We start from the raw sequence: 18,440 nt of genomic DNA on the forward strand, positions 1-18,440 counted from the left end.
TACTGTGGAAGTAAAAAGTTGCAGATTACTCTTAAATCAATGATGCTTATGCCAGATGTAACTTATGTATTACTAGCGGACCCGGTCAAGCTTCGTTTTGACATAAGTGCACTTATTCTCTATCCCTACTCTACCCTTCTATACCTCTACCCCTACCCTACCCCTACCGCTTGACTCTTAAACGTTTGTATGGGAAATAGAAAAGGGCAGTTTTTAGGGTTTTCCCGGAAATTATTTGATTTTTTTCTCACCTTTTAAACCTTCCCTATACCTCCACGAACATTTCAAGACCAAGATAAGATAAATCCGTTAAGCCGTTCTCGAGTTTTAGCGAGACTAACGAACAGCAATTCATTTTTATATATTATAGATTAAGTATGTGCTATAATTTTTTGCAAGGAAATTTTTTTTAAAGGAAAATTTTTGGAATTAATTTTCAGCGGGCGGACCGGTAGCAATAAAACTTGTAGATAGATAATAAGGACGATAGTATTGATTTCTAATATAAAATAAAATGTTATATTTTCTTTAATTTTTTTATTACAACAAATTGTAGATATTTATATGTATACATATACTTCTTATGTATTGTAAATAGGTATTATATTTTTTAACAACATTTTATTTAAAAATTAAAAATACATATTATAATTTAAAATTAAATATATATATTATAATAATATGTATATTTAATTTTAAATTATAATATGTCCCTACCTTATTAACAATTTCACTAAAATAAGAATGAATTAATTTATTTACCAAATCATTTTTTGTTTATGCAGTTCAAATTTCTTTATAATTGATTTTTCTTATAATGGCACGATAATTGAAACATAATTAGGTATCAATCATTAACAATAATTATAATAATTCTATGAAACTTCATTATAATAGTTCTTATGTATAATGTCGATTAAAATTAATAAACTTTAAATTAAATTATTTAAATCTACAAGACTTTGTAAGTAATCATTTTTGTTGTACGAAATAATTTACATTTTTAATTCACTTTAAAGCATCTGAATTTTCTCTCCTCCCTACTTTGTGTTATTTCCTATGAAAAATTGTTAAATTGAATTTATTGTTTAATTAATCTGTTTCGCCGTTCTAGCTAAACTTACCTACTGAGAAAATAGTTCCAACTACTATGCATATAAAATATATATCGTATAAATATAAACAGTAAATAAAAGTCTACACTATTTATAACGATTCACGTTGCTTGATTATTCAATAATTACTTAAACAGATTTTCAGGTAATCATTTTGATTAAATATCTTCAAACAGTCACAAATGAATTTTTAAAATCTTTCTAAATGCGTAATATTTACTGCCAACATACTAACTACTTTAATTTACTTATTATGATAAATCTACATTACATGTTATATATTTAATTATGATTAAATTTATTTTTAAAGCTTAGGCCAGAGTTAAATTTAATTTAGACTCAGTTCACATAGTTGCGAATTGGAATAGAAGCGTCAATTACACCTCGTCATGTGAAAAGATTCGCGAATTCCCGAGAATGATTGTTAAATCTCGAGATAATACATTGACAAACGTTCAAATGTTCAAGACTTTGAACGACATCAACAGCTAATCCTTGGGAATTCTTCTCTTTTGACAGACGCGGACGACTGACTTCCAAAAAATACATACATATACATAAAAGGAGGAGGTCTCTTTGGAAGTCGGTTGTTCTACGTTGAGCTGTATGTATGTTTATTTGTCTCCTATTTAGCTCAATAGTATACTTTTACCTGATACAATACAAATTCACACATTATGTTTGTATATTAAATAAGTAGGTATGATAGAGGACGAGGAGCCCATGATGCCTAGTATGGATTTACTCGAGCATCATTATAAAATTTGGTTATTGTTCGCTTTCATTCCGCGCCAATGTAAACTGAGTGTTAAATATTTTTAAATAGGTAATTAGAGTTCAGGCGAAAGTCACAAGCGGAGCGGGAGTATTCCATTGCTCGTTTTCAGTTTCTTCGTCAGATTCATCGGGGAAATGGACCTGAAAGCATTAGTTAATTTATGTATGTACTCGTGTATAAAAATAATCCCTTGTTTCGAAATGGATGGTTAAGTAATTTCTTCCTTTTATTTTTGTTTGATATATTATGTTACCATTGGTTGGACCTTTAATGTTTTAGGATATCAGTGCCCATATAAGAAATGGTTCTGTTGAACTTTTTTAAGGATTAAAAAAAAATAAGTAATTTACCCATGGAGTTACAAGGCGCTCGCCTCCCGATTTGAACGACGCAGCTTCATTTGCTTGCCAAGTCTGTAAAAACATAGTTTTGATTTTATTATAAAATAGTATTAAATATTTAGTATCTGGTAACAGGCAGTTTGTGTTGTTTTCCATATCCTGCCAGAGGTTTAAGGCTTACCGCTTATTTGACTCGGTTCACCGTTACGCGAAACTGTGATTTTGAACCACCGCCATTTAAATAAAAGGTGGTCTAATTTAATACATATAATATATCCTCCCTAATAATAATTTATTATGAAAAAAATCATATTTTTTAAATAATAATAAATAATATTATTATTTAAAAGGCAGGAAGTGGACCTTCATCCTTACGTACATACAGACAATAAACTTAACAGCTAAGTGAATAATGTAACCTCAGCTAAACTATAAAAAAATGAGAATTATAATACCTGGTAAGCATCGTTGAAGGCGTGTGCGAGTGACAGAGCGAGTGCGCGCGCCTGCTTCCGCCGCGCGCACACGAATACGTGCACCACGTGATTCTCTTCCCCGCTTAAGCTTTTGCCTTCCACCACCGCAAACACGCGAGCGTTTGCCGCGTCCGCAGAGCAATATGAGATCCTGTAAAACATAAAAACGTTTTATTATAAGAACGTCTTATTAAAAAAATAAAGGGTACTGTTGAGCACTAGTCTCCACTGGATGAGAGGAGTTAGGCCTTAATCCACCACGTAAGCCCAATGCCAATTGGCAGGCCTTCCACACGTAGAGAATTAAGAAAATTCTTAGGTATGCCGGTTTTCTCACTTTTAATTAACAGTTACACAACATAGCAGCCACAATGTTCGATAAATTGCGTGGTACATTATCTCGTTCCGACGCTCCGAAATTTTTATTACCTGATAACCCAGTTAGCTGCCAGAATCAAGAAATTTCGTAAATAAAAAATTGAGCGTCTCATCAAGATGAAGCCACTCACGGAAAATTAACTTGATAGTAATCAATTGTAAAAATTATCGGATTTTAGATGTCACTTATCAACCATTTTAGATAAGTGACATGTAAAAATGGAACACTTATACATGACACAACCAGAAGTCATTAGGTATATAAATAAGTTTAATAATATAAAATATATAATAATTATATTGACACGATTTATTTATCGGTACAATGTTCTTTCAATAATGGCGGGTGAGAGTTCAGGAGATAAAGGAGTCAATGATTTTTCTTCTGTTACGTAAATAACACGCACCCATTGGCGGCACCCTTTGATACTTGTAATTTATGTAAGACCTATATTATCTACCTTGAGAGCTTCGCTTTTTTCCTTTTTTTTATTCTTTACAAGTGAGCTCTTGACTACAATCTCACCAGATGGTAAGTGATGATGTTGATGCAATTTAAGATGGTAGCGGGCTAACTTGTTAGGAGGAAAATCTACACCCCTTTCGGTTTTTACATGACATCTTCATACCGGAACGCTAAATCGCTTGGCGGTACGTCATTGCCGGTAGGGTGGTAACTAGCCACGGCCGAAACCTTCCACCAGACCTGGACCAATTAAGAAAACCTCAATTTTTTTTACCGACGTTTTAACTTCCTGTATTCGAGCTGAAAATGTTAGAAATAAGGAAAATAAGCAGTTTATTTTTAATGTGGTCTTACTGGATTTTTTTAAAGATTGCCATATATATTTGAAATATGACCAACTAGTCGGAAAAGACTGTTAGGAGTGGGTGCGACAATTGTCCAGCGAGCGGGGATCGAACCACCTCTCGGTGATGAGTCCGGCCCCTTTACCACTGAGCTATTGAGGCTTTTGAGGCGGCTTTGATTTTTGATTTGGTCTACTATACCGAATTCATCATTAAAGCATATACATATAATCCGAATCATTTCACCACGTCTTGTTGCCTCGACTGGTGACTGAAGGGCTGACTCATATTTTTTGCGAAGGATCAGCCTGGCTGTCCAGCGCGGACAGCCTGTATTCTTGCCAATCCACGTGGGTATGATTTTTATAGTTATTAGGATAAGTTAGCTTAAGTATATATTATATACTATTGTATTCTTTCGCAATAAATACAGGAGATGGTCCATTTCAGGTCCACTCTTACCCTGTATCATTGAAATTTTAAAAATACAAGGACCTTATTAAAATTTATTAAAGTGAATAAATGTAACTAAATAAAAAGAAATAAATAAAATTAAATCCCAAGTTTTTGAGTTATATCAAGATGGCGCCCTTAAAGCAACTATGTCATGACAACTGACAGCAAACGTCAACTCGATTACTGCATTGAAATCGTCATCAATCCGCCATTATTACCCTTAATAGTGTTGCATTTTTTGTGAGATAATGAATATTATTTCGAAAATATTAAAGTAAATTCGTAGATTTGTAAAATCAAAAATAATTTTAAAAAATATCTTCTTTTATTTCCGCTAGGGTACAATGACTGGACCTGGGCTCCATACAATTTTGGACCATCTTCTTTACCATCCTGAGCTTACCTGTAAATTGAAACGCTGAGAACGTTTTCCTGCGTCTCGGCGTCGTTCACCAGAATGCCTTTAGCGCTGATGTCCAAGTTCACCCTCTGTAATTTTTTGTTCAGAGCTGAAAACAAAAGAAAAACTAATTTTAGCATACCCTTGTAACCGCTTGTACGTGTAGCTTAATCCAATTTGGACTATTTTGGTCCAATCTTGCCTTAACTTTAGTATATGAAACTGATGTTCCCAAGTAGTTGCACACTCTTTTTTGATTTTGACACAGATTTTGCACTAACGTCTACATTACGTAACGTAGATATTGTATAAGACCTTTGTCTACCCGAAATATTTTGTTTTATCTGATTTAAGGATATAATTTTTTTTTTAATTTATTAGAAGCCCCGCTACATGTTATGCTTAAATGCAGAGGTGTATTCTCATGGGAATTAATCCCACGGGTGAAAACGCGAGGTTCTACTAGTAGTATATGTTACATAATATGGTGTCATCTTTCATTGAACTTCAGCTGGAGCATTCGCTAGCTAGCTCTACCTTAGGAGGACACCTTTAACAGAGCATGTTTGATATTAGTTAATTTTTAACCGATTTCAAAAAAAGGAGGAGGTTCTCAATTCCATTCTATGTATTTTTTTTACATTGCAACGTAATTGAACAATACGTTCCAAAAAATATATCATTGCTTTTCTTTTATGGATTGATACTACCTACTAAATGTTAGCTTATCTTCTACTAGCTGATGCCGCGCGGTTTCACCCGCGTGGTTCCCGTTTCCCGTAGAAATACGGGAATAATGTATAGTTTATGTAACACTGAAATATTTTATCAAATCGGATCAGTAGTTCCTGATATTAGCGGCTTCAAACAAACAAACTCTTCAGCTTTATAATATACCATTACACGTTAGGTACACATGAGTTGAAGGGTGACATTCAAACTCACGTTATTGAGATAGCGAATATCCCAGCTGAGGTGAGAATATAACGACAAGATGATAAGTACGAAATAAAAAACAGACATTAACATCAAGGACATATTTCAAAAGTATATCAATGTAGACGCCTAACACTGACTTAGTTCAAAAGTGCCTAAGTTTTAAATAAAGCCTTGAATCACAGATGTCTCCTATTTATCTCTCGTCTCGAACTTATCTCCATCCACCTTTGTACCACGAGACAAACATAAAACCGTTCAAAATATTTACATCATTTTTTGCACAAAACCTTGACGCATCGATTAGCAAAACATTCTATAATATTCTCTTCCGTATGATAACAAACACGAAGTTATCTGTTAAAATTATTTTTAGGTACAGTAGTCATAACACGAGTATACTTTAGGGTTTTCTTTACACTATTGTATATGGTCTTGATGGACGACCTTAGAACGAAGCAGAAAAAGAGAAATTTACCTCGTCATTACTAATTACCATCACAATGACCAGCTGGCTTATTCACTAATTCTGTCTTTATTAACAACCTTTTAAAATAAACATCAAATCAAATAACCACCGCATGTTTCGTATTCGTTATAGCTCATTGTTAACAAAAATCACAATGTCAACTGGGCAATGTTATAACTATTCTAAGATGTCTGTCAACTAGGATTGTCAGTATGCACTGTAAACATTTTTTTCCTGATATAGACTCAATTTTGATTGAGTTAGCATTAAATAAATACTGAATACGAAATCACGTGACCAAAGAATTACTAACATTAGCTAGTTTGTAAGTTTCGTATATGTCCTAACATACGTCAAAGGTTTTTTTTTTATTATTTACAAGTTCGCCCTTGACTGCAATCTCACCTGATGGTAAGTGACGATGCAATCTAAGATTTAAGCGGGCGTACTTGTTAAGAGGAGGATGAAAACCTTTCGGTTTCTACACGACATCGTACCGGAACGCTAAATTACTTGGCGGTACGGCTTTGTCGGTATGGTGGTAACTAGCCACGGCCGAAGCCTCCCACCAGCCAGACCTGGACCAATTAAGAAAACCTCAATCAGCCCAGCCGGGGATCGAACCCAGGACCTCCGTCTTGTTAATCCACCGCGCATACCACTGCGCCACGGAGGCCGTCAAAAGTTCGTGAATTAACCTGCAGAACGGATTAATGTGCACTTCAAGGCACGGGGATCTAACACCACCAACTTCATCACCTTTACAGAAAATATCTTAGAAGAAAAGCTCATTACTTATTTCATTTTCCGACCCTTGGAAGTCCCTACAAAAGACCTATGTCCTGCAGTGGACGTCCATCGACTGATATGATCGGGTTAGACTTATTTTTAGCAGTGGCGGGCGCCGAAGCAGCGCGCTCCACGCGGGAGCACCGGCGTACCGGACTTCCGTGCAGCCCCGGCCTTCCTTTGCCTTCAATTCAATTCAACCAGCCTTCCCCCTCACATTCAGCTAGAGCCCAGCCTTTTTTGTGCTATTACTTAAACTTACTTTGACCAGTATTGAGCTCTGACCGAACCGCTAGCGCCTTCTATATTCTCCATCTTGATGATGATTTTGTGTACATTCACTGATATTTCCGTTAATTGTGGAGCGATTTGAGAAATTCTTTTTTGTTTGAAAGGGTATACTTTCAGGGTGATCCCAATAATAAAATAAGACTTACTTTTAGCAGTATGATACGCTGACCGGGCCGCAAGCGCAGTGGCGGGCGCCGAAGCAGCGCGCTCCACGGGGGCAGCACCGGCGTATTGGACTTCCGTGCAGCCCCGGCCTTCCTTCGCCTTCAATTCAATTCAACCAGCCTTCCCCCTCACGTTCAGCAAGAGCCCAGCCTTTTTGTGCTATTACTTAAACTTACTTTTAGTGGTATTGAGCGCTGATCGAACCTTTTATATTCTTCATCTTGATGATGATTTTGTGTACATTCACTGATATTTCCGTTAATTGTTCAGCGATTTGAGAAATTCTTTTTTTGTTTGAAAGGGTATACTTTCAGGGTGATCCCAATAGTAAAATAAAACTTACTTTTAGCAGTATGCAACGCTGACCGGACCGCAAGCGCAGTGGCGGGCGCCGAAGCAGCGCGCTCCACGGGGGCAGCACCGGCGTACCGGACTTCCGTGCAGCCCCGGCCTTCCTTCGCCTCCCTCCACCAGCCTTCCCCCTCACATTCAGCTAGGGCCCACTCCTCGCATAGTTCTGAAAATAAAATTGATGTTACAGTCTATACTAAAGCCATACTCGATGTTTACTAACAAACAAATTAGAAATGAGGGTAGAAAACGGATGTCATTTCATAACTTTTTCATTTAAAATTATGTATTGTTTTTTTATAAAATATTATTCAAAATATATTAACTATATCAAATTGTTTTAAACTTATTAATCGAATTTATTTTCATTAATTTAAGAACAAGTTATTTATAATTATTATTAGGTGTATTTATACCCTCATTTTTAATTTGTTTGTTGATAAACAGTACTCCTCGAGTATGGCTTTAGTATAGTATAATATCATTATCGTCAGCCTCTTTTTTTTTTATTTATTTCGCAACTTCGTCCGCGATAAAATCACGTCATTATTTTTTGGAAGATATTTCATCTTACAAAAAATTGATAAGTGTCAATGTAATAGCACAAAAAATCTTCTCCTGTAAAATTTGGTTTTTGTCGGTTACGATAATCCAGCGGTTAAGGGTCGATTTGTGATGATTTCTCAATAGTCTCAATCTCAAATCAAAACAATCGACCCTTGACCAAACAAACAAACAAACGTATATACCAAAACCTTCCTCATGAATCTTCTTTATCTTCTTTTCTTCTTTATCTTCAGGAAAGACTGTATTAGGAGTGGATACGACAATAGACCAACGGGGTGGGGATCGAAGCACCACCCCTCCGGTCGCGGAGCGGATGGACTCATCACATCGGTGATGAGTCCGACCGCTCTTACCGTTGAGCTATTGAGGCTTAAATCACTCTATATCTATCTATATTGATGAAAACCTCACGAAATTTTCTGAAATGAGTTTTCGAGTTAATTGCAAACAGACAACCGCCTCGGACGCCTTTATTTTATAAAACTTTTACATTAAAACGTATATAAAAATCGCGAGCAAGAACTTGTGTCGCAAACTAGAAAGTTCAAATCAGTGAACGACCGCGATAAGCTAATCGCAGTAGCCAGTAGCCATGATTTCCTCTACGACTGACGGCTACGATACATAATAACATAACTATTAGTAATGAGCTATCATTATAAATTATAATCGAACGTAATTATTGAGTGGACAATCCGTGTTCAATAGCAACATGTTGTGAAATTCAGCTGATTTAATAAACGAACCGCCTTTTAAGTCTAGTCGTCGTTAGCAACCCATATTCGGCTCCCAGAATGAGAGGGGTTTGGCCAATAGTCTACCACGCTGGCCCAATGCGGATTGGCAGACTTCACACACGCAGAGAATTAAGAAAATTCTCTGGTATACAGATTTCCTCACGATGTTTTTCCTTCACCGTTTGAGACACGTGACATTTAATTTCTTAAAATGCACACAACTGAAAAGTTGGAGGTGCATGCCCCGGACCGGATTCGAAAGCACCCCCCGGAATCGGAGGCAGAGGTCATATCCACTGGGCTATCACGGCTCCAAGGTCTAGTAGCTACGTTAAGTCTAGTAGGTAGCCTATACTCGTAGGTTCAAATCCAAGGGCTATGAAATATTGAGCTATTTTTTCTTCCAAGAAATCTCATCCTCAGCCAGGAGTTAGTAAGTTGGTGGTGTTACCCCCCGTGCCTTTGAGAGTACGTTAAGCCATCGTGTCGGTGCAGGTCAATGCCATTAACACCTGATAGTAATCGTTACATACTAATTAATATCCCCCTAGGCTGACGTATAGAGCAGCGGCGGACTACTTAGGCCAGGAAGAATCTGTAACCCCTCTCCTGTAAGAAGGGAGTCCTTATAGGAGAGGTATTAGACTCACCACGCTGCTCCCATGCGAGCGGACTTACGGTGATAGTGTTTTCTACTTAACGATCACTATAATATGTCAATGACAATAATGACCAGGAGCGACGGCTTGACGTGCTCTAAAAAGCCGTTACCCTCTAAGCCGAGGTCAAAGTCTCAGAGGAGGAGCCCTTAGAGACTCGTTCCGCCTATATCTTCTGCCCCATTAGCCCCAATGCTCCTGCGTTCGCCAAACCCCGCTGATGTCCCATTAAGAAGCACTTACACAATCAGAAGAAAAAGAAAAACGTGCTGAAAACTAGCACTGAAATTGTCTAGAAAGAAAAAAACCTCAGGATGTATCTCACACTCGAACTTCGTGATCTTATTTAGAAGAACCATATTTTTAGTCTAGCCAGAAATATCTAATTTAAACTAACTATCCTAGATAAATTAGGATATAAATTGATACTGGTTAAGTACAAGCAATTTGTGCTTGAAATTCACCCCGATACGTAAATTACGACGATTATAATAGTGCCGAACCCGTGTTTATCAACAGTTTTAGATCCATAAATCGTGATTATGATTGCGGACGAGAATTATGTGGCGACGTCGAAATCTTGAATAATTAGTAATTTAATTCAAATGTTCGTGTTCCAAAAAAGGGCCAATTTTTTTTTTATAGAATAATGTAGAATCACATTAACATTATAAAGGTAAAAGTTCGTATGTAAGTGTGTATGTTTGTTCCTCCTTTAGGCTGCGGGTATTGAAGCGATTTGACTGACTTGGAATGAAAATAGATTTGACTCTGGATGAACACGTAGGCATCCCGGGAAAATACATGGTTCCCGCGGCATTTGTGAAAAACTGAATTCCACGCGGACGAAGTTGGCGGATGTCTGTTATGGATGTCTAGGGGCTAAAGTAATTTTGTTTTTTTAATGTCTGTCTTGTCTGTTACGAGTACTAGCTAAATACTAGCCTAATACGAATAGAGCGAGATTTGAAGTCATGGGCCATCTTGTACGGTGTAATACCTTTGCCTTTTTCTCGTCTCGGGCCCTAAAAATACCTCGTATATAATGGGTCTTTTTAGTCCCTTGTATAACAATCTACTATTGCGCAACTTTTACTATCGTGCGCGGAACCTACGCACCGGAAATTCTCTATAAAGAAAAATTTTTCTCGATTTTTGACTAATTTTTAGTGACTAATTTGACTATTATCCTCATCCATTCGCATCCATTAGCATCCATTAGCCTTAGTCTTAGTCTTCAAAAATTTGCAACTGAACATTTAGCTTGGAGTCAAGATTGCGTAACTTATTCCTGATGCCTCGATTAGCGCAATATTGATATGTATTGTATTATTGTCTCGATTGTATTAAAATTAAATATTCGCAAACGACATCCTATCAAACATTGTAGAGCATTTATCGGCGCTCTATCCAGGTCAGTCTGGAGATAACAAAGTAGGCCATAGTTCAGTATATTAGGCGTAATAACCTATTGAAAGACCATAATAATGATCAATTTGATCTCTTAATTATCGTCTTTACCCTTAGTGTTTGTGCGCGACTTCTCGTGTTAAGTAGACATACTTGTACGTATAGCTTAGCTTAGCATTCAAGATTTCTCTATGACGTGAATATCGGTAAAACTCATAATATCTTTAAATTAGAAAATTTTATAGTATTCTAAAACAAAAATTAATGAAAATATTATGAAAATAATAAAATATAAAACATAAAACCATATTTTTAAATATGTCTTTAATTTTACGTCCCTCGAATCATTTTGGCCCTTACATTTTAATCGTATCCGGTTTGATCATCCAACTCTACCGTAAGTTGATGACGTAAATAATCAAAATAATAACTCTTCTATTTATTCGACGATGCGAAATGAAATGGAAGCGAGCTTGGACACAGGCATATACAAAGGGGGGCCCGGGTGGGTCGAGCCCACCCTAGAATAGACCTGTGCTCACCCTAGGATTCTAGGCTAAATATGGAATTCTATTACGATACTAATAATAAACTTGATGTAGGGGAAATGATCCTAGATACGCCAAGGCACTTGGAAGAGGTACATACTCGTGTTTGGCTTGGCAGCATGTCACATAGTGGCCGTGTCTAGTTACCACTCTATCGGCAAAGGTATGTCTTTGCCTGTAAAGTGGTAACTAGCCACGACCTATGCATAACACTAGACCAGTCTTGAGCAGTGTTACCAACTGTCAAAAATACTTATCCCTAAAGTTTGTGTCAAAAACCCCTAAAATCGTCTTAATTATTGAGTTGTCCACCTAAATAATATAAATTCATAATGAATGATTTAGAAATAATATGCTGTAATAAAATGCTGTAATATGACGCGTTCATCTGAAGATTCAGATTTTTTTAAATCGTACATGTTGATATTTAATAATTTTTTTTTATTGGATAAAAGTTGCCTCCAGTCACAAGAGAGTGGTTATAGAATTACGTATTAGATGTTGTTATAAGTCGCTAGGTCATGAAAGAAATATTAACATTATTATGAATTTAAAAATATTAATGAGTCAAAAAATCCCTCAAAACACCCCTAAAAATTTCAGACCTCTAAAAAACCCATCATACTTATTTACCCCCTAAATCAGGGGGAAAACCGCTAAGTTGGGGACCCTTGGGCAAATTAAAAAATATAAAATTGAGGTACTACCCAAGATGGGAATCGAGTTCGAGGCAAAAGCTTTTATGTATACTTTCGCGTCTTTGTGAAAATAAAATCACACCGTTATCAGAAGAGCATCGATCTGTAGGTAGCTAATCAATCATAACGGATTGATGCACGCAATTATAAAGCGTTCATACACCTCAGATAAGCGACTGTTGACTAGAAAGTAAGGAAGTGGACAGGTTGCCTTCGTGGAAAGTAATGTATTAAATGTGTCAAAGCCTATATCATTTTTTCCTTGACTTTATGGAGGCGAAGGGATAACGGCGCAGCCTTTGGCGTGCCTTGATAGAGGCATCTCGTAACGGGCGTGCGTCGGCCATAAAAGTTTTATTGACTTGTCTTGTACAAACATTTCAATTATTAATAAGGTAATCAAACAAACGTTATTCGAAAATCGATAATTTATAAGGGCGTCTCCTGTGAGACTCGGACCTTGGCTTAGAGGGCCCCAAGATGTGAGTTAGAAAACCCACGTCCGGGTGACGTTAGATATCGGTGACCTCGTCTTCGCCGGCGAAGACGCTGTGTAGCTTGTGTTTGTGTTGCCTGGGAAGCATTGTCGGTCGTCATGTCATCGTCTGGATCGTAAAGGAGGTTTTTGGGACGCCATTAACGTTGGGGGTGTAATTGCAGACCTCAACCACTAGTTGGTTGGGATGGGTGGCAGCTCTATCAAAATAGTTTCGATAAGTTTTACCCATTGGCGTATCTAGGATTATTTCGTAGGGTGGGCCCAGGGCCACCTTAAGGGGCCAGCCCCAGACATAGAAGCAGAAGAATTTATAGAAATGTCGTTTACAATGTTTGTGGACACTGGCTTCTGAAACGGGTCGATTGATTTTTCTTTGTATATTTTGTGTTTTGACGTCCATCATAGAATTAAAAATCGGTAGCCCAGAATTCTAGAGTGGGCACTGGACCATTCTAGGGTGGACCTGGGCCACCCGGCCCACCCGCTATATACGCCTATGGTTTTACCGGATAATTAGTGGCTGACAAAACGCGGATGGCTCGACTTGAAGCACAAATCGCGACCAACACACGATGTAATTTCGGAACGTCATGCTGGCCGCGCTGCAGGCATGTGGGTACATCGGACCGTGGGAGGCTAGCATAACATACCTATAGTAAAGTTATCAGCACTAGGGAAGCACTAACCTTGGAAAGGATGTGTATTGTCAGTTGAAACTAGAATTGTCGGATATCAGTTTCGCGTCACCACATCCGTCAACAAACAAATTAAATTACTTTATAACACATTTGCTCGTAAAGTATCGCTTATTCCACCAATTTCAATATCGTAATTCGTAATGTATCTCATTACGCACATGTGCCGTAATGTAAAGTAAAATGCACATGTGCCGTAATGTAATATAAAACCTATAACATCCGTCTAAAAACGAACGGTACTTTTTTAAATCTTGGCAAAGAGTTTTTATGTGCTGAACATGTTATGAACAAAATTGACTTTGTGAAATAAAATATAATAAAAAAAACATTTAATTCTTTAATTTTAATAATTTTGCCAATAAATGTCAACCATTTATCTGTATCAGAAACACAAATATACTAATTTACTTTATTGTAAATGGCTGTTTTTGGTGCATTTGTCTAAAAAAAAACAAACGCTGGTGTGCGCACTTCGTTATCTGTGCAAAACTGACAAGCGTAGGTACCGTACATTCTTTTTTGGAAAAGAATCGTTGATTTTGAATTTCGCGCGTTAATTTATTAGTCATTAATAAAAAAATACTGGAGAGTGAGAAAGATCGTTGTACTATTAGTTAAGTCTAGTAATTAACTAGTCCAGTAATTAAGACTGGACTTAACTAATACTAAGTTTACCTAGGTAAACTTAGTATTATTTAAGTCCAGTGTGCTGTCCACTACCGTATGTTTCGGTCGGAATTGGTATGTGCTTACAAAATCAAGAAACGGCAAATACTATAGCATTTAATTTACATGTTAAAATGGTACCGCTCGGCGCTCCCGATGCCCGCAAAAAGTTGTCCCGCATGTGGTCTCACCGCCATTTCGGTCTGGAGAATGTTTTAGGTACGTATTACTTACAGCCTTATTGTCACAAACCATAACCCTATATCTACTTGTAAGAGTAATGTTATATATGTTTTAGGATTCCGTAGTCTACAAGGAACCCTTATAATTTCCCCATATCTATCTGTCCGTCCGTGAGTCCTCGGTTTAATGCAGAAACTATTACTACTAACGCTGTAGTCCAGCATGAATATATGTGAACAAAGTCGTAAAATAAATATATTTCTTAGGGTACATACATGTAAAATTTTTTTTACTTGTTTAAAATCTCATATTGTGGGGTATCGTTAGGTAGGTCTATATAAGATAATTATGATTAGTCTTCTACCTAGTTTTTGTTTTTCTTAGAGTAAAGTATTTTAAACCCCCCCCCCCCCCCCCCCGTTCTCTACCAGCTAAAGCCGTTATTTATTAAGAAATAAAGAAATAACTTATAAGGAAAACTATGACAGACTATAAGCGGGCCCAGTCAAGCTTTGCTTTGACTTATGTACACTTTTTCCCTATCCCTACCCTACTCTACCCCTACCCCTACCCTACTCTACTCTACTCCTACCCCTACCGCTTGACTGTTAAATGTTTGTATTTTACTAACTACTAACTATTTTAAGAGTTATAGTGGACTAACTTAAAAAACCTAACTTTGATTGTATAGTATAAACGCGATAGAATGAGAAATAGGTATCGAGAAAATTAAGATAGTACCTATCTTAATTTTCTACATTAGATCTGAAAACCGGAAAAATGCAGAAAGAGGTCACATCAATCAATAAGTGGCCCACTGGCCTATGCCCAGTCTTGGAAAATTAAGTATGCTGAGGTACCGTACCAAGGTGGCGTGAGGTAACTGCAGTGAACCAGTGGTTATATGGCTTCCGATCACGAGGTCCTGGATTCAATTCTTAGGTCGGGATATGCAGTACTGATCTTTTCTTCTAAGAAATTTTCACTAAAATTCTTAGCCTCGAGTCGGGAAGTTGGTAACATTTTACGAATACATCCGTGTCCCGAAAAACACGTTCCAACTCTCTGTCCCGTTTATTATCATTAACATACGATAGTGATCTTTGACGACTTTGTAATTAATATTGTTGAAAATTAAAAAAGGGCTAATAAATAAATGAGAGATATAATATGTATCGTTTAAGATATGCATGTTTTATTACTAGACTAGCGACTTCGTCCGCCTGGAAATCAATGTAAACTTTCAAGCCCTATTTCACCACTTTAGAGTTTGAATTTGAAATTTTTTTAAATCCTATTATATTCCGTATTTTTTTATGATTTATGAACAAATTTTTAAAACTAACTCTAAAAATGAAGGACTTTCCATCCAAATTTTCAAACCCTATTTCATCCCTTCTTATTTTATTTTCGCAATAAAAAGTATCCTATAACCTTTTCCGTATTAAGGTCTTAAACCGTGTCAAGTTTCATTTGAATTCATCAGTAGTTTCAGCGTGATGCCCGATTAACAAAAAAACACGGACAGACGGAAAGACGGACAAAAAAATCGAAAAAAAATATTTTTAGCGTATATAATGCCGTATCGATTATATAATGCCACCCAACACAAATTTTCAAAATATCTTCAATGTACAGAATGTACAGAATTCGTATTATAAGTATAGATTCTAGATGGCGCTGGCGTCCGTTATGCCACGGTAACGTTTGGTGTTACAAATGGTATAAGTAAAATCTCAAATTGCGAATAAATGTACAGAATTCGACCAGTTTTATTATAAGTATAGATAGATAGATATAGAAGATAGATAGATATATAGATATACTTATGTACAGGTGTCTAAAGAAATGTTTAAGCAAGCCTCAGATGTCAGCCTCAGTCGAAGCGATTCCTGTCTCCTAAAGAAAACTGACACAACAAGTTTTTTTCTAATCCCGAGAATCGCCCAGTAAGGCGCGTGTCGCGAGTTCTAATTCCTAAGCTATTAGAGAGAAACTTAACCATCTGAGATATTAAGTACGCCATGTAGTTATTTTAATGTTAAGCTTTAGACATTATCTTAGTATAATAATAATATATTATAAGTTTAGGTTAAAGTTAAATCACTAATAAGTCACTTAGGTAGGTGTCTTTTTCTCTTGTAAAGTACCAAATTGGTACTTTACAAGAGAAAAAGAAAAAAGAAAAAATGTTAAGCTTTATTTATGGAAGTTTAATGTTGTGCTGGTAATATGCCTAGATTTCAGTTTATAATAAAAAGGGCAGTATTTTTTATGGGACATGCAGTTGGTGGCACACAGCCTTTTAGGTTGTAAAGAATTCTGAAGAAATTATTTTTTATAAGTTCTAAATGACAGCCCATAAATAAAAGTTTAAAATTCAAAATACATTAATAAAAATACATTCATAATTAATTACACTAAATAAAACTATAATATTTAACTAAATTAACTACCTAAACCAGTAATAAAAATAATTATTTGATTAATGAACCTACACACTTCTAAAATGAAAATTACTCAATAATAGATAAATTAAAATTCATAAAGTTGCGTTTAATTAAATCTTATTTTTTTTTTAATAAAAACTTCTTATATATTTTAAACGTCCTAAAGACTAAACGCTTTTTTATAAAATTAAATTAAAATAAAATAATTTAATTTAAAAATTAAAATAATTAATTTTATTTCGAGCTTTGGAACAATATAAACAAACATACAATACAAACAACAAATACATTTGTTTACATACATTACATTCAAAAATATCTTACAGTTATTAAAAACATTATTTATATTAAATATTAAAAATAAAAACTCACTTTTGTGTTTCGAATGGTTTTTCCACATTTTCCGTAAAAGCGTCGTCATTGTCGCCTGTGCTATGACTCAAAGCTTTATATTTGCGCGCAGCTTTCCCCGTGCGTTGTCGACAGATAACTGCACGGCAGTAAGTTCGCGAGGCAACCAACCCTCTGAGCACTGATAATGGGATCGAGAAGCTGGGACTACCAGAGGCGGATCCAGGAACAAGTTGGACTTAGCATGGTTACTGGCATTAGAACAGTTTTTAAGCTTATTAATAAGCTCATTTATACTTATAATAACTGTAATAGATCAAATTCTGTACATTGAAGATACGTTGAAAAAAAAAATTGGAGGTAATTCAATATACGTAAATCGATAATGAAGCCAAGAATATATATTTTTTTTATTTTATGTCTCACTGTCTCTCTGTCCGGCCGTGAATTTGTTGACCAACCGTCTCTACTAAATGAATTTAAATGAAACTTTCACGATTAGAGACCATAATACAAATAATATTATAGGATACTTTTTATCGCGAAAATAAAATCAGAAGAGGGTGAGAAATTGGTTGAAAGTTAGTATGGAAAGTCCTTCATCCTTCAAGTTACATTTGTAAAAAAATGTATGTGTGCTACTAAAATAATAGCAAAAATAATGTAATTCAAGATTTTTCAAAAATATATCTCTTAGGGGTTAAAATGGAACCTTTTTTGAATATCAAACTTTTATAGTTTCAGTTATAGACTATGTACAAGAACACGACATGCGCTCTCAGTGTACATGCAAATTATAGATTTTTTAGAGTATTTATTTTAGATTTTTATAATAATTATGTATTTTAAAAAGTTATAATAATTATTTTTTTCTGATAGTAAGTTATTGGTTCTGTAGCAGGTTAGCTACAGCAAGAGGGACTGAGCACTACTCCCACTGAATCCGCTACTGATAACGACTGTATGTAAACATACCTAGTGTAGATAGTTTGATAAATTTAGCAATTTATAGCATTAGAATCTTTCGTCGCATATTGATGGAGCTTTTCCGCTTTTTATAAACTTTCTAGGTCCAGTAATCTAAAGATTTAGCCTCGTGTTTGGTTATAATATCATCGCCATTGTAGTAGATTAGCGAGGGTTGAAATTTTGATACAGATAACTCGATTATGTATTTTTGGCTGAGTGCAGGGGGGGTTCATACGGACCCCGGACTACA

General features: G+C 35.9%; 1 protein-coding gene across 1 annotated transcript; it reads right to left on the bottom strand.

The window, feature by feature from the left end:
- Positions 1-711: 711 nt before the first annotated feature.
- On the bottom strand, positions 712-17,402 carry LOC112045588 (low density lipoprotein receptor adapter protein 1-like). The gene is made up of 6 exons (XM_052887382.1): positions 17,243-17,402; positions 7,748-7,921; positions 4,758-4,863; positions 2,690-2,861; positions 2,244-2,306; positions 712-2,033 (listed from the first exon to the last, which is right to left on the bottom strand). Exons 1-6 carry the CDS (start codon positions 17,289-17,291, stop codon positions 1,953-1,955), a joined length of 645 nt encoding a protein of 214 aa, XP_052743342.1. The 5' UTR covers positions 17,292-17,402; the 3' UTR covers positions 712-1,952.
- Positions 17,403-18,440: the final 1,038 nt, after the last annotated feature.

This window comes from Bicyclus anynana, chromosome 19 (assembly GCF_947172395.1).
Source record: "Bicyclus anynana chromosome 19, ilBicAnyn1.1, whole genome shotgun sequence".
Lineage (NCBI taxonomy): Eukaryota > Metazoa > Arthropoda > Insecta > Lepidoptera > Nymphalidae > Bicyclus > Bicyclus anynana.

What these genes read in the sequence shown, in the direction of transcription:
- LOC112045588 (XM_052887382.1), bottom strand. Translation starts at nt 17,291, where the DNA reads ATGACGACGCTTTTACGGAAAATGTGGAAAAACCATTCGAAACACAAA. An exon ending in CTCAGCGTTTCAATTTACAG is followed by an intron (nt 2,862 to 4,757) that starts GTAAGCTCAGGA and finishes TATGTTTTACAG; the next exon opens with GATCTCATATTGCTCTGCGG. An exon ending in AGCGCCTTGTAACTCCATGG is followed by an intron (nt 2,034 to 2,243) that starts GTAAATTACTTA and finishes TAATGCTTTCAG; the next exon opens with GTCCATTTCCCCGATGAATC.